Source organism: Sorex araneus, chromosome X (genome assembly GCF_027595985.1).
Source record: "Sorex araneus isolate mSorAra2 chromosome X, mSorAra2.pri, whole genome shotgun sequence".
Classification (NCBI taxonomy): Eukaryota; Metazoa; Chordata; class Mammalia; order Eulipotyphla; family Soricidae; genus Sorex; species Sorex araneus.
This window is the reverse complement of record NC_073313.1, coordinates 13,445,802-13,459,016: the sequence shown is the minus strand read 5'-3', so window position 1 is coordinate 13,459,016 and position 13,215 is coordinate 13,445,802. Positions and strand designations below refer to the sequence as shown.

At 44.2% G+C, this 13,215-nt stretch overlaps 1 protein-coding gene across 1 annotated transcript in view; it reads right to left on the bottom strand.

Annotated features, from left to right (window-relative positions):
* Positions 1-7,517, bottom strand: part of EGFL6 (EGF like domain multiple 6) — a 68,961-nt gene extending 61,444 nt beyond the window's left edge. The window contains exon 1 of the mRNA XM_055122376.1: positions 7,192-7,517. Within this exon, the coding sequence (XP_054978351.1) occupies positions 7,192-7,265 (74 nt within the window). The 5' untranslated portion in view covers positions 7,266-7,517. The remainder of the gene's footprint in view (positions 1-7,191) is intronic.
* Between the last annotated feature and the right edge of the window lie 5,698 nt (positions 7,518-13,215).

Genomic DNA, 13,215 nt, shown 5'->3' with positions numbered 1-13,215 from the left:
TGGAGTGAGGAGGGCTCTCACCCACCCTCCTCTGGAATGGAGTCCAGTGGCATGATTATGGAGGCCTCATTTTATGCTCCCTTCTGGAAGAAGCAGCCGTGAGTTCTGGGCAGTGGCCGATGAGATTATCTGGTGCCAGTAGGAGGTGGCTTATGGGCATGACCCCTGGACCACCAGAGACTGGGGGAAGCAGGCAGAGGATCTCTGCTCCCAGGTCTTGTTGAGCCCAGAGTCCAAGGTCACAAAGTTCTACATTACCTGGGTTCCATGGGACTTCACTCATGTGTAAGGCTCGACCCGAGCGTGTGGAATATATATACATTTACAAACATGTTCTTTGTTTATAAGTGCACATGTCAACATATGTTCTATATATCTCTTCTTTTGAGTACCTTATATATAAATCATTTTAAATTTATGTGTAAATAACATCCTTGCTTCTCCACATCCCTCCTTTGGTCATTCAGTCATTGAGCTTTTTTTTATTCTGCACCTACTGTATCCTAGAGATTGGGCTAGAAGCTGGGGCTAGCTCAGGGAAGGAAGGAAAAAATGGAAGGAAGGAACGGAGGGAGGAAGGAATAAATGGAGTAAGGAAGGAAGAAAGGAAAGAAGGAAGGAGGGAAGGAATGAAGGAAGGAAGGAAGGAAGGAAGGAAGGAAGGAAGGAAGGAAGGAAGGAAGGAAGGAAGGAAGGAAGGAAGGAAGGAAGGAAGGAAGGGAAGGAGGGAAGGGAAGGAGGGAGAGAGGGAGGGTGGGAGATAGAGATGGAGGGAGGGAGAGAGGGGGAGGGAAGAAAGAGAGAAACAAAGAGAGAGAAAGGTAAAAAGAAAGAGAGAGAAAGAGAAAGAAAGACGTCTTGCTTGTCCTACAAAGTTGTCCGGTGGGGGCGGCACAGAGATGTGTATCTCTGGCATTCAGGAGAATGTTAGGGCATGTCAGTTGCTCAATTAATTTTGTTGAATTGAACTGCACTAATTTGAATTACTTTTAGAACTCTCCCCACCACCACCCCAAGTAAGCCCTTCATGCTTAAAATGGGTTTGTTATTGAAACCAAGTACACTGGGAGTCATTGAAACCAAATACACTGGGAGTCAGAGAGTTAACAGAAAATTCCAGGTTCTCTTGATTCCTCTGGGCAAAGCCTTTGTCAGAAAGTGACCTCATTGTCTTAAAGAGATGCCATGGCTGTTTAATCTGCCACTTGCACACTGTGAGCATTTAAGTTGATCTGCCTCCCTTTCCTTCCCTCCATTGTAGCTGTGGTGACAGAGGTCACCACACACACACACACACACACACACACACACACACACATCCCTCCCTGGGCTGCTTGTCCATTTTAGTGGTGGTGCCCACCAGAGCTTGCCCATCAGGTTGTAGTGCATGCCTGCTTGTTGACTGCAGTACTCACCAAGGCTTCCATTGTGGTTCTTGCATACTCAGTCACCAGAGACTGAGTATGCAAGAACCACATACTCTTTTGTGTGGTGTTCACACACATTCTGGTTGTAGTCTTCACCATGGAGGTGGTGAGGAATCACTGTGGAGCTCACAAGGAGCTACTCAGGGGTCATATTTCTTTACCCATGTTGCTCGCTGGGGATTGTACCCTTTTGTGGTGGTGCTTACATACAACTGTCTAGAGTATAGCTGTAAATTACCGACAGCACCAAAGATTACACACTGCAGAGCTGCCTGGATAAGACTTAGCATATATGGTAGCACCAGGGGTCAGGCTGAGGTAGGGTGCTTACCTTCTGGGTGGTCCACTGAGACCAGCCAGAAGTGATTCCAGAAGGCAGTGTCAGGAGTAAGCCCTGAGGACCACTTGGTGTGGCCTCAAAGCAACAAAACAAAACAGAACAAAAAATCCAACGTACTGGGGGATGCCCCATTTTCAGTTTGCATTTGACTGATAATATCAGGTGAACTTTTATTCTCTGGTTTTGTGAGGTTTCTATCTACCCTGAGCTTGTTTTCTTTGGCAGCCAGAACCAAGTACTATAGACTGGGTGGTTTAAGCAATGGGATGTCATTTTCCAATGAGGCTAGATTATGAAAGCCAAGGTAGGCTTGGCTTCTTGTGATGTCTTTATAGAAGGCTATTGTCTGCCATGACTTCATATCGTTACTACAGGTTTTCCTTGGTGTTGCTGTGTGTGAGTACATGTTTGTTTGTTTGTGTGTCCAAATTCCTTTGGGTGAATATGCCATAATTAGACTTACCCCAGTAAGCTCATTTTAACTTAAATGTAGCCCTACTTTCAAATGCTCTCATACTTTGAAGTACTGGGGTATTAGAAGTGTTGGGGAGATATAATTCATTTCATAATATCTTAGGACCTCTCTATACCCTGTCCCATTGTCCCCAAAGGAGTCTGTATACTGGAACTTATCACCAGGAGCACAAAATCTATAAGGACTATTTCCTTGGGCTGGAGAGATAGTACAACATATAGGGCATTTGTCTTGTATCAGGCAAATCCGAGTTCAATTCAGGGCATCCCATAAGGTCCCTGGAGTATCACCAGGAGTGATGTCTGAGTGCATAGCCAGGAGTAACCCCTGAGCACTGCCTAGTGTGGCCCCAACCCCAAAACACACAAAAAAAGCATTTCCCTGTCTCCTCAGGTCGACAAATGGTAGTACATGGTAGCGAATTGTCTCATTTCCCACTAGCTATTGTGAGGGAACCAGCCCTGCCTGTGAACATGCTAGGCTGAATATGGACAAACCGTCTCCCCAGAGAACCTCACCCAGTGACTGATGGGGGTATGAATAGCATAATATTGGTGCACTTACCCTGTGGTCTTCTAAAATTCCCTACCAGGATTAAATCATGGGTACATATTTTTCTTTTAAATATAACTTCTTTCCATTGTCTACTCCAGTGTTTCTCAATTGGGAACCACATGACTCCCTACCACTTCCCTGAGATATTCCAAGGGGGCTACGGGTAAATATCACATGAATGAGAGGTCACATTATGAGACTAGGGTCCAACTAGTAGGATGAGGAACATCCTACAGGTAGGAAGGGAACAAGGTAGGAAGGGAACAAGGTCCTGAAGGGGTCATGGATAGAAAAATATCAGAATGAGAAAACACCTTGCAAAAATGTCAGGTTTTATTTATCCAAGATTTGGGGGGAAATAAATTCAAAAGTCATTGCTCTTGGAGCCAAAGACCAAATCAAACACATTTGTTGGGAAATCACCTAATTTCTTCATGTTTTTCTATCCCGTGAGTGTCAGATAGGCATAATACCTATTCCTTAGGGTTTATGAGAAATTTGAAATTACATTAGAAAAGTTTTGACATTTAGAAGGATCTCAACTGTATTTGTTGAATGCCAATATAATTTATGTAGACTAGCTACTCATTCTCATTTTGATGTTTATGAAAATGACTTGCACACAGAGATTGCACATAAATTGGACTTTAATACCTTCTAAGCCAATGAAACTATTATTAAAATAAGATTTCTCAGTTGGAGTTTACATTGTAATTATACATTTCATGGTCACTATTTCCTAGAAATACTCTGCTCTTGAGTTTTGGGTGTTTCCCCACAAGTTCTGGTTTTAAAAATATTGTTAATTTCTCATAAGTCTCTTTACAAATTACTTTAAAACAATACCAGGGAGTTGGGTATATGAATCAATGGTAGAGTGCATGTTCTGCATATGTCAGGCGTGGGTTTAATTCCCTAGCATCACATGGTTCCCTAAGCACTACCATATATTGACCCCTACCCCTCATCCTCTAAATAAGATCCGCCCATAAATCCAGGAAAAGTGTACTCATAGTTCAGGGTAAATAGTGGCCTTCCCAAAGATGTCCACATTCTAATCTCTGAAACCAGTGCAGTTACTTTCTGTGACAAAATGAGTTTGCAAATATGATCAAATTAAAGATCCTGAGATAGGCAGATCATTTTTGAACTATCCGGGTGGACCTGGTAGAATCACAAGGGACCTGAGAAGATGATGACTGAGAGGCAAAAACAAGTGGAAAAGGAAGATAAGATTAGAATGACCAACCACAACACAAGGGCCTCTAGAAGTTGTAAGAGAAAGGGAGTGAATACTCCCTGGAAGCTCTAGAACAACCCAGTCCTGCCACCTTAATTTTATCCTCATAAGATTCATTTTGAAACGTTAGAGCTATACAAGAACAAATATGTATCATTTTAAGTAACCATGTTTGTGGAAAATTACTACAATAGGATCTCCTTAATAGAATTCAGAGACAATCAGTTCTCAATGTGGAGCATGGTTTGCAGGAAGTCCTCTCTTCACACATGCTGGCCCTCAACATGAACCTGTCATTTCTTTCCTCTCATCATAGTCTTACCTGAACTCAACAGAAGAAAACATGGATAATGTGGAAAACATAGATACATGTTTTTATTGTTGTTGTTTTCTGGTATCTGTGCAATACCCACCAGTGCTAAGGACTTACTCCTGGATCTGCCCTCAGAAATTACTCCTGGCCTGGGATTGAAATTGGGCCGACCACATGCAAAGCAAGTGCCTTACTGGTTGCACTTTTCTCCCCTGATAGAAACTTTTATCAGAGGGACTTGCTCCAAACTTGACTTTAAAGAAAAACTTTAAACTTTAAACTTGAGTTTAAAGAAAAACTTGAGTTTACAACATATTTTTTCCTAATGTGCCCAAGGCAAATAAAGCTGTCCATGCTAGACCTTGGAACACAGTTCAAATCAATAAATGTTCTGGACTGGTACTATTCAACAGAAATATAATTGCCATGTATGGCATTTAAATTTTTCTGGTAACTACATTTTAAAAAATTAGGTAAAGAGGTGAAATTTATTTATTTATTTATTTATTTATTTATTTATTTTTTGCTTTTTTGGGTCACACCCAGCGATGCACAGGGGTAACTCCTGACTCTGCATTCAGGAATTACTCCTGGTGGTGCTCAGGGGACCATATGGAATGCTGGGAATTGAACCCAGGTCGGCTGCGTGCAAGGCAAATGCCTTACCTGCTGTGCTATCGCTCCAGCCCCGAGAGGTGACATTTATTTTAGCAATATATTTGAATTGAAGGCAGCATACTCACGGTAGCATTTCAACTAGTCAAATGATTAGTGACACATTTCACTTTCTTTGTCCATGTAAAACCTTGGAAATCCAATGTGGATTTGCCACACACAGTACAACTCATCTTTAACTGGTCACACATCCAGTGCTCAGTTGTCACCTGGGCTGGTGATTCCTATAAATTGCATTGGACACAGCAAGTCTAGAATCTAAAGTGACAATAAAACATAGAGAAATAGAGCTTGCACCAAATATTGATAGTTATGAATGGGAGATGCATGCTACTACTGATATCTTCATTTGATGAGTGTTCTTTGTCTATTATGCTCCAGCATCATTTAAGAAGGTACCAGCTTTAAAGTCATTAAAATTACGGTGCTGTCTTCCATTGGAGAAAATCCCCCAAACTGGTGCTTATATTAGAAATCTCCACACAGTGGTTACAATTTGTACTGAAGATGTGAAACCTTAGGAAATGACCAGTGGACACCCGTCCCCATGCTGAAAGTCTCGTCTTTTCCATAAGTGTGGCATCAGGAATGTGGAGTCTGGAGCTGATTAAATAGGGTTTCTGGTCAGAGCCTGAAGAGTCAACCCTTGACATTTCCAGGCTTATGGAGCAGATAGATAATCGACGAAGGCCTGGAACCTGATCCCATGTCAAGAAATCACGTTTTGCATCTTGAAAACTGCAGAATCTCAGCTTCTTGACATGGCTTCTCCCTTTTAATATACTTCGGTTTATGTAGGGGCTTTTCAGATTCTAATTTAATTTGGTGGTACTTTGAAAGCGAAGCTCCTGGAGGTCGGTTTGCCGACTAAGAAAGAACTATTAATCAAATCTCTAAATAGCGTTTGGTCTTTCTGAAGTGGGCTTCCTAGCAATACAAGAATCTCCAACGTGCAAGGAAAATATGATTATGAGCAAATTGCATCTGCTTACATTTTTATCATGCAAAGGAAATTGAAACTTGCCATCAGACATTTGGTGAACCTGGTTTGAAGTTGGTTCTGTTTGAACTCCAAATCCGTTAATACTCTGACTAGCTTTGATTGAATGATATTGTTTCCAAGTCAGAGTCAGGCTTACGTCTAAGATGCCTTGCACCAAATGGAAACTTTTTCCCTGCCCTTCCCAGGAACTAAACTATGTTCCCTAAAACATCCCAACACATCTCAGTAGTGCTGTAGTTCTCTCAGCTGCTGGGGGTGTGTGTGGGGACTCAGCAGTGTCCCGAGTCATGTTTGGGGGCAGTTGCTACTGGCATGGCGAAGCCATAGACGCTGAATAAAGTCCTACGGCACACGAGAAGGCGCCCGTTTCCCCAGTAACTGTCCAGCCCAGCCCCAGGGTCAGTAACGCCCGAGCACAGAAATCTGCTGGAGGGGACACCGAGAAGACGAGACATGTTATCCGACCAGCAGGAGCCCCGCAGGGCCGCGGTGTCCCCGAGGCTCCCCGTGCACTGCGAAGAGCAGAGTCCTGGCCACACGGCCTGCTGATGACGCTGCCACCACTGACACGCTCCTCATCCCCTCTGTGCACCCTTCTGTGCAGCAGGAGGCGACGAGCGCCTTCTGCAAGGGGCGGCTGGGGGTCCTAACGCGATTCCTGGTTCTCAGGAGCTGAGCAGCGGGCTGAGTCCATGTGCTGCGACAGTCGCGTCCTTTCTGTTGCGTTCCTCAGTCCCAGTGAGAAAGGTACTGGGTAGAGCAACCCCCCTTCTGGCCGGCTCTGCCCAGCCCGTGCACACGCTGTCATCCTCTTTCTGATTCATCCCCCAGCAAAACCGGAGACTGACAGTGACGGTCCTTAGAATGGGGCAGTTGCACCCACCCGGATCTCACCCAGCCACCCACCCGCCCGCGCCCGCAATCGATGCCCGCAGACCACCAAGCCGAGGCGCGCCCCCCGGCCGCGCGCAGAGCTTCCCCGTCCTGGTCACGCGTGCCAGGTGAGGGCCGGGGAACTGGGCGGAGAGGGGAGCCCGCGGGCGCTGGCGGCCCGGCGGACACAGAGGCACACCCCCCTGCGGGAGCGCCCGCAGCCCTGGGGGACAAAGGAGCCCGGGGAGAGCCCGGGCAGGAGGGGGTGCGATCGCTACGCAGACACTCACCTGGCCGCGTTCCCTAAGCCACCTGCCACCCAGGGGAGCAGCAGGGCGAGCCCCAGAGCCCAGGGCGGCGGCATCTCCGCTCCGATCACCTTCGGCCACCTCTTCCCGCTGTCCCCGGGGAAGGCGCCGCAGGCGAATTCCGGGTGCTGTGCTCTCCTGTGCGGCTCTCCCCAGCCGCGCGGTGCCTCGACTTCCCCCAGACGCGGTCCCCGAAAGGCGGCAAGGTGAAGTCCAGAGCTGAGGTGTGGGTGTTGGGGGGCTTCGGGAGAGGTGGGGCCGCCCGGGAGGGCAGGGCGCAGCGACTCCTCGGCAGTGAGGGCGCAGCGGGCCGGGTGCGCCAGGGAAGGCGGGGCGGGTTGAACACATCTGGCTGGGACCCGCCTCCAACGCTACCCGCGCATCCTCCCGGCGCTCGGCTCTCCCAGAAACTCCCCCCAGCCTTAGTCCACCTCGCTCCTGAGAGAGTCGCCGCCCAGCACGTCTCTCTCAGGTGGGACACATTTCCGCGCTGCGCGCGTCTGCTAGCCATCAACATTTAGAAGGTTCTTTCAGAATGGTACTTGGGACCTACCTGTGTTTCGATTTCGATGTCCTGCTGGGGTTTCTTTTGCAGCATGGCATTCTCAGGTTGCTAGAGCAGAAAGGGCACCAGACTGTGCAACGCTGCCCTTTGAGAAACACCCTCCCCCCCAAGCACATTTGCAACCGTTCACACATGTAGGACCACAACGATACAGGAATATAGTCGCAAATCACTGAACATGCAAGAATGTTCCAATAGACCCTTCCCGATAGGTTCCTTGTGCGGTGAACCATTACAGCCTATGGAATTTCAGTCTAGACATTCACACAGGGGGCATTAACACAACATCCATTGCCCTGTTGTTAAGGAAAGCCTGACTTTCATGAGTCAATATGGAAACTCAAGACAGAAATGGGGATGATGTGAGTTTGAACACTTGTTTGAGTACTTAGACATTTGCCCCGACAACTTGTTATGGTAGAATGAATGATTGGTCTCTCCTTCACCACTTCCCCACATCTATATACTTTGGCTTCCCACAGTGCGCAAATTTGTGGCCTCACACTTTGGCTTTGGAACTGCTGTGTGACTTGCATTGATGGATGGCATAGAGCAGCGGCTAGCAAAGTTGCCATTTCCAAGCCTGGAGACAAGCTGAGTCTCTACCAGGGACATGAGGAAACCTTGTCCGAGCAAGTCTTGCAATATAAGAAGAATGAAGAACTGCTGGGCACAGAGCCACAGAGTCGAGTCTAGTGTGTATTGGTCAGCTGCAGACACATGAATGAGCTCAGACAAAACCAGCAGTTGAGGGTCAAGCAGACTTAATTGAGTCTTACACAGCAATAACACTCACATGACTGTGACCTGGTATGTGAAATAACATGAAGGGTATGGAGAAAGGAAGATTGGGGCTGGAGCACTAGCACAGCGGGTAGGGCATTTGCCTTGCACGCAGCTGAATCGGGTTCAATTCCCAGCATCTCATATGGTCCCCTGAGCACCGCCAGGAGTAATTCCTGAGTGCAGAGCCAGGAGTGACCCCTGTGCATCGCCGGGTGTAACCCAAAAAGAAAATAAAAGAGGAAGTTTGTATTGATTATGAGCTCAATTCACACTTATATAATGGATATACACCTTGATTCTAGCCAATTAAATATGAGATGTGAAGGCGGGGAATTTCCCCCCCTACAGATGGGCCATTCATACCAGACAGAGCTCTGTTTAGATAGATTTTTTTCTTTTAGTAATTGAAAGCATCCTAAAACATTCAGTATTCTTGGTCAGCAAACAGGTGATTGAGCTGTTCATTACCAACAGTGACACACATTATGGGCAAACACTATTCATGCTGTATCTTACTGAACACCCACAACTTCAAGTAGGAGACCATTAGCTTCACCATGTTTAAAGCGTCAAAAATCTGAGAGGCAGAGGAACTAAGTGTCTTGCTAAAGATCACACCACTAGCAAATGTAGAACTGGATTTAAAATTCAAGACCCTTCTCCACTGGGCTCTGTTGCTATTACAGAAATCCCTTTTCTCATCTTCTTACTCTTTCATGGCTTCAGCCGCATGAATAAAATATAATGTCACTAGAACCCATTGTACTCTTCCTACAATAACTAGTTCTATTTACTGGACATATTAAACTTGAAAAAATATAAGGTATAAACTGCAGTTATATGTACAAATATTTATACCTGCTGATGGAACATATCATATGATTTGATGTGGATTTTGCATAAGCAGACCATGAAGCAAAGATTCAAGTGGAAGTAGTTTATTCCAGAGGCATAGAAAGCACTGGTAGGAGAGTGAGTTAGGGCAGGAAAGGAAAATAATAGCATGTGTATGTTAGTGATCTTTCAGGTCACTCACACTTCATACTGTTGGGGATATTCCTGAGCCAGTATAGAACATGTGTATCCACACGAATGGACCCAAAAAAGAAGGGGGAGCAAGGACATTAATACAGCATCACCATTTCAGTCTCCATTGAGTTATTGGCTGAAGTTTTCTACCAGGGCTCTAGTCCGTGGGTTTTTGCCTATTGAGGGCATAGTGTGACAAAGAAAGGACACAAATATACGGATGCCTACTGGAAAGGCAAGGCCTAGGCGGAGATATGGGAAAGTTTCATTTCCTTTCTAGAAGAGGGAGATTGGCTACTACCCAGTGTCTAGAAATGGAATTGAAAAATTACAGCTTTTCCCATGCTAATTTTCTCTAAAAATTTGTATTCAAATACTCCATATTCTAGAGAAATTATTATTTTAAAATTTATAATAAATAATGATTAATATAAACATGGCTACCTCTATTCTTAGCATTGAGTTAAAAGAGTCACAATACATAGAGCTGTCATTTTATAATCTTAATCACAAGATTTGGATATAGCTTCTGAGTTTTTCCTTCTGTAACTGACTACTCTAGATTTAAATTTGGTGATGAACACACAACAGGAAGCTCCCAGAGTTCAAATTCTCCTCTGCCAGCTCATCTAATTTTTCTGGAAGGATAGCTCTGGACAAAGGCACTTTCAGATGCTATGAAGAACAGACAAGGTACCTGGAAATGATGTGTTGCCAGGTGAAAGTTTGGCTATGTATTGGCACAAAGAAGCAGGTGTTTTTAATAAACATACTGGCCCTGCTAACTTTGAAGAGCTATACTCTTAAGGGGGCCATACTGCATTTGACAAAGGAGAAACAGTCTTTGATCAGAATCCCATAAAATCATCATACCTTTTACAGGGTTACATTTCCCCCCAATCTATTTCCACTTAGCCCCCTGCATAGAACAGGTGTTGAGGGATATTTTGTGCATTCTGAATAGAGACACATAAAATGTTTTAACATAAAGTGCCTGGTGTTGAGATTCCAAAATGATATTAAATAGCAGCACCAGAAGCAAAGCACTGTTGGATGAAAGAGCTGTGTGAGTGAGTGTCTAAGTCAGAAGTTTCAAAGTTTAATGCCAATACATATTACCTGGGAGGGTTTTCTTAAAATGAAGATTCTGATTATGTGTCTATGGAGACAGGCCTGATCTCAATTAGTAGAATCTCAAATACCCCAAGGTATGCGCTTACTATTTGTCTGAGAACCACTAAGGGTCTAGGTCTTAGGTCTTGAGAAGTGGATCAGCATTTCTCAAGTTCAACAGCAAACTAAGATCATCTGGGAAGCTTTAAGGGGATTGATGCCTGGGCCTCCACCTCCAGAGATTCAAATGTCTGCACTATGGCCCAGGCAGGGATGGAGACACTTAGAAACTTCTTGGGTGTTCTAATGGAGAGTCAAGACTGAGAATAATGGATCTGAACCAACTCTGACATTTTACAGATGGGAAACACCAAGTTCCAACTTTGACCAAAGTCACACAGAAAAAGAGTTCATGTCTTGGTGCTTCCATCACAGTGCTTCCACGCAAATGTCTTGACATTTTCTTGACTACCATTCCAACTTCAGAGAAAAATGGCATCTCTGATTTCTCAGTCTTCTACATCAATCGAACTCCTGTGACATATTCTAGAAATTATTCTTCTTTTTCAACGAAAAGATTTAATGAAGTATAAGAGTTTCAACACAGATGATGCTAAACTCTGCAAAAGAAGGTTTCTGGAGATATTGAGGTCTGTAATGTTTTTCTTCATGATATGCCTGTCAAGGACACCCATCTTTGAAATTCTATGATAGAAGAAAAATATCAATCACGTTTCCCCCTCCCCATTCTCTATATTCTCTATCTCTTGCACAAACATTTATTGGAATGTGCACAGAGCTGGTCATGTACTAGGCACTGGGGACTGCATGGTGGAAATATGCACACTGATAATATTTAAATAAATTTCCTCCCTAGTATTGATTCAGTAAGACTGCTGAATCAATAGGACCTTTTAGATATAGTGACAACATGAGCAAAAATAGAATAGAAAACTTTCAGTACTTTATATTTTGAGGGTGCCTTCTGATCACTATGTAAAATACCACAGCCTCTGATCTTCACCTACCTATTGAATGTTGATGTGCTTACTAACTGTTCTTTATGTCTCTGTCAGTAATGACTCACCTGTTATGAGACATATGTTGAATATCATACGATGTTATGGGCAGAACAACTCTCATGTGGTTCTTAGAGCATCTGGTCTTCTTTAACAATATGCATCTGTTGGGGACCAGAAAAAAAAGCTAAGGTTAGGTTAAAAGAGAAAAAGACAAACTTGCAGTTATGAAATAAACAAGATCTAGGCATGGTGATTGTCGATAACTTGACTGAACTGCATATTTAAGGAGAGGAGATCTGTCTAAAGTCAACCCCTATCCAATAGGGTTCATTTCAGAGAAAGGGACAAACGTGTAAGGAGACAAATACACACAGACTGTCCAAGCTTTAGGTCATTGGGGCAGCCCTAAGTGGTCTCAAAGGCCATCTCTTCAATATAACATCATTCTCTCACCACTGCCCCAACTCCCAAAAGTCGAGTCAATATTGACAGAGACATGAAGAACAATTAGTAAACACAACAACAATCAATAGGTACCCGAAGATCAGAGACTGGGTATTTTTACATAATGATCAGAAGGCACCCTTAAAGTATAAAGTCCTGACAGTTTCCTCTTCTATGCTTGCCCACGTTGTCTCTACATCTAACAGATCCTAAGGAGTCTTATTCTATGCTTGCCTGGCACACTTTTGCAGACAGCAGATATTTGTTATCTAATCTATTCCTTCCTGCTCTATTATTCTTTCCTGGGTGCACATTTGCGAACCCTTTGCACTCTAATACATAAACTCTCTTACCTAAAGACATGGTCTACCCTTGGATTTTTGGTTAGGAGGATGAATTCCCACATCAATCAGAAAAATCCTCATCACAAGAAGAAAAAAACATTTGTTATGGTGGTAATGATAACTTACATACTGATCACTAGATAACACACACAAATGTGAAGTCATGATACTGTGTACCTGAAACTTATATAACATGACAAACTTTGCCAACTCTTAAAACTCTCCACTTGATAATTGAGAGATAGCTATTGTGGATTGATGATTAATTCTAGGCCTTTTAGAGAGTAATTATTTACCCTTGACAGCACTGTAGAAGGCTAAGATTATACAGATGGGTCATATGAGGTTAGGAGCAGTTAGCTATTTCCTCTAAGGTCCCTCTCAATGTAATAGAAAGAATATGGATTTTAAAGACACCAGAGATTATTTTTTGTCTATATGTTTCACTCTTCAAAATGGTGACTCATACCTGGGGGGTGGCATGTTAGAGCCAACCCATGTATTTGTTTATAGGGAATATGTTCGGTTGAGGGGTCACTTGGCTTCATCTGAGTTTTTTTTTTTTGGTTTTTGGGTCACACCTGGCGATGCTCAGGGGTTACTCCTGGCTCTGCACTCAGGAATAACCCCCGGCGGTGCTCAGGGGACCATATGGGATGCTGGGATTTGAACCCGGGTCGGCCGCGTGCAAGGCAAACGCCCT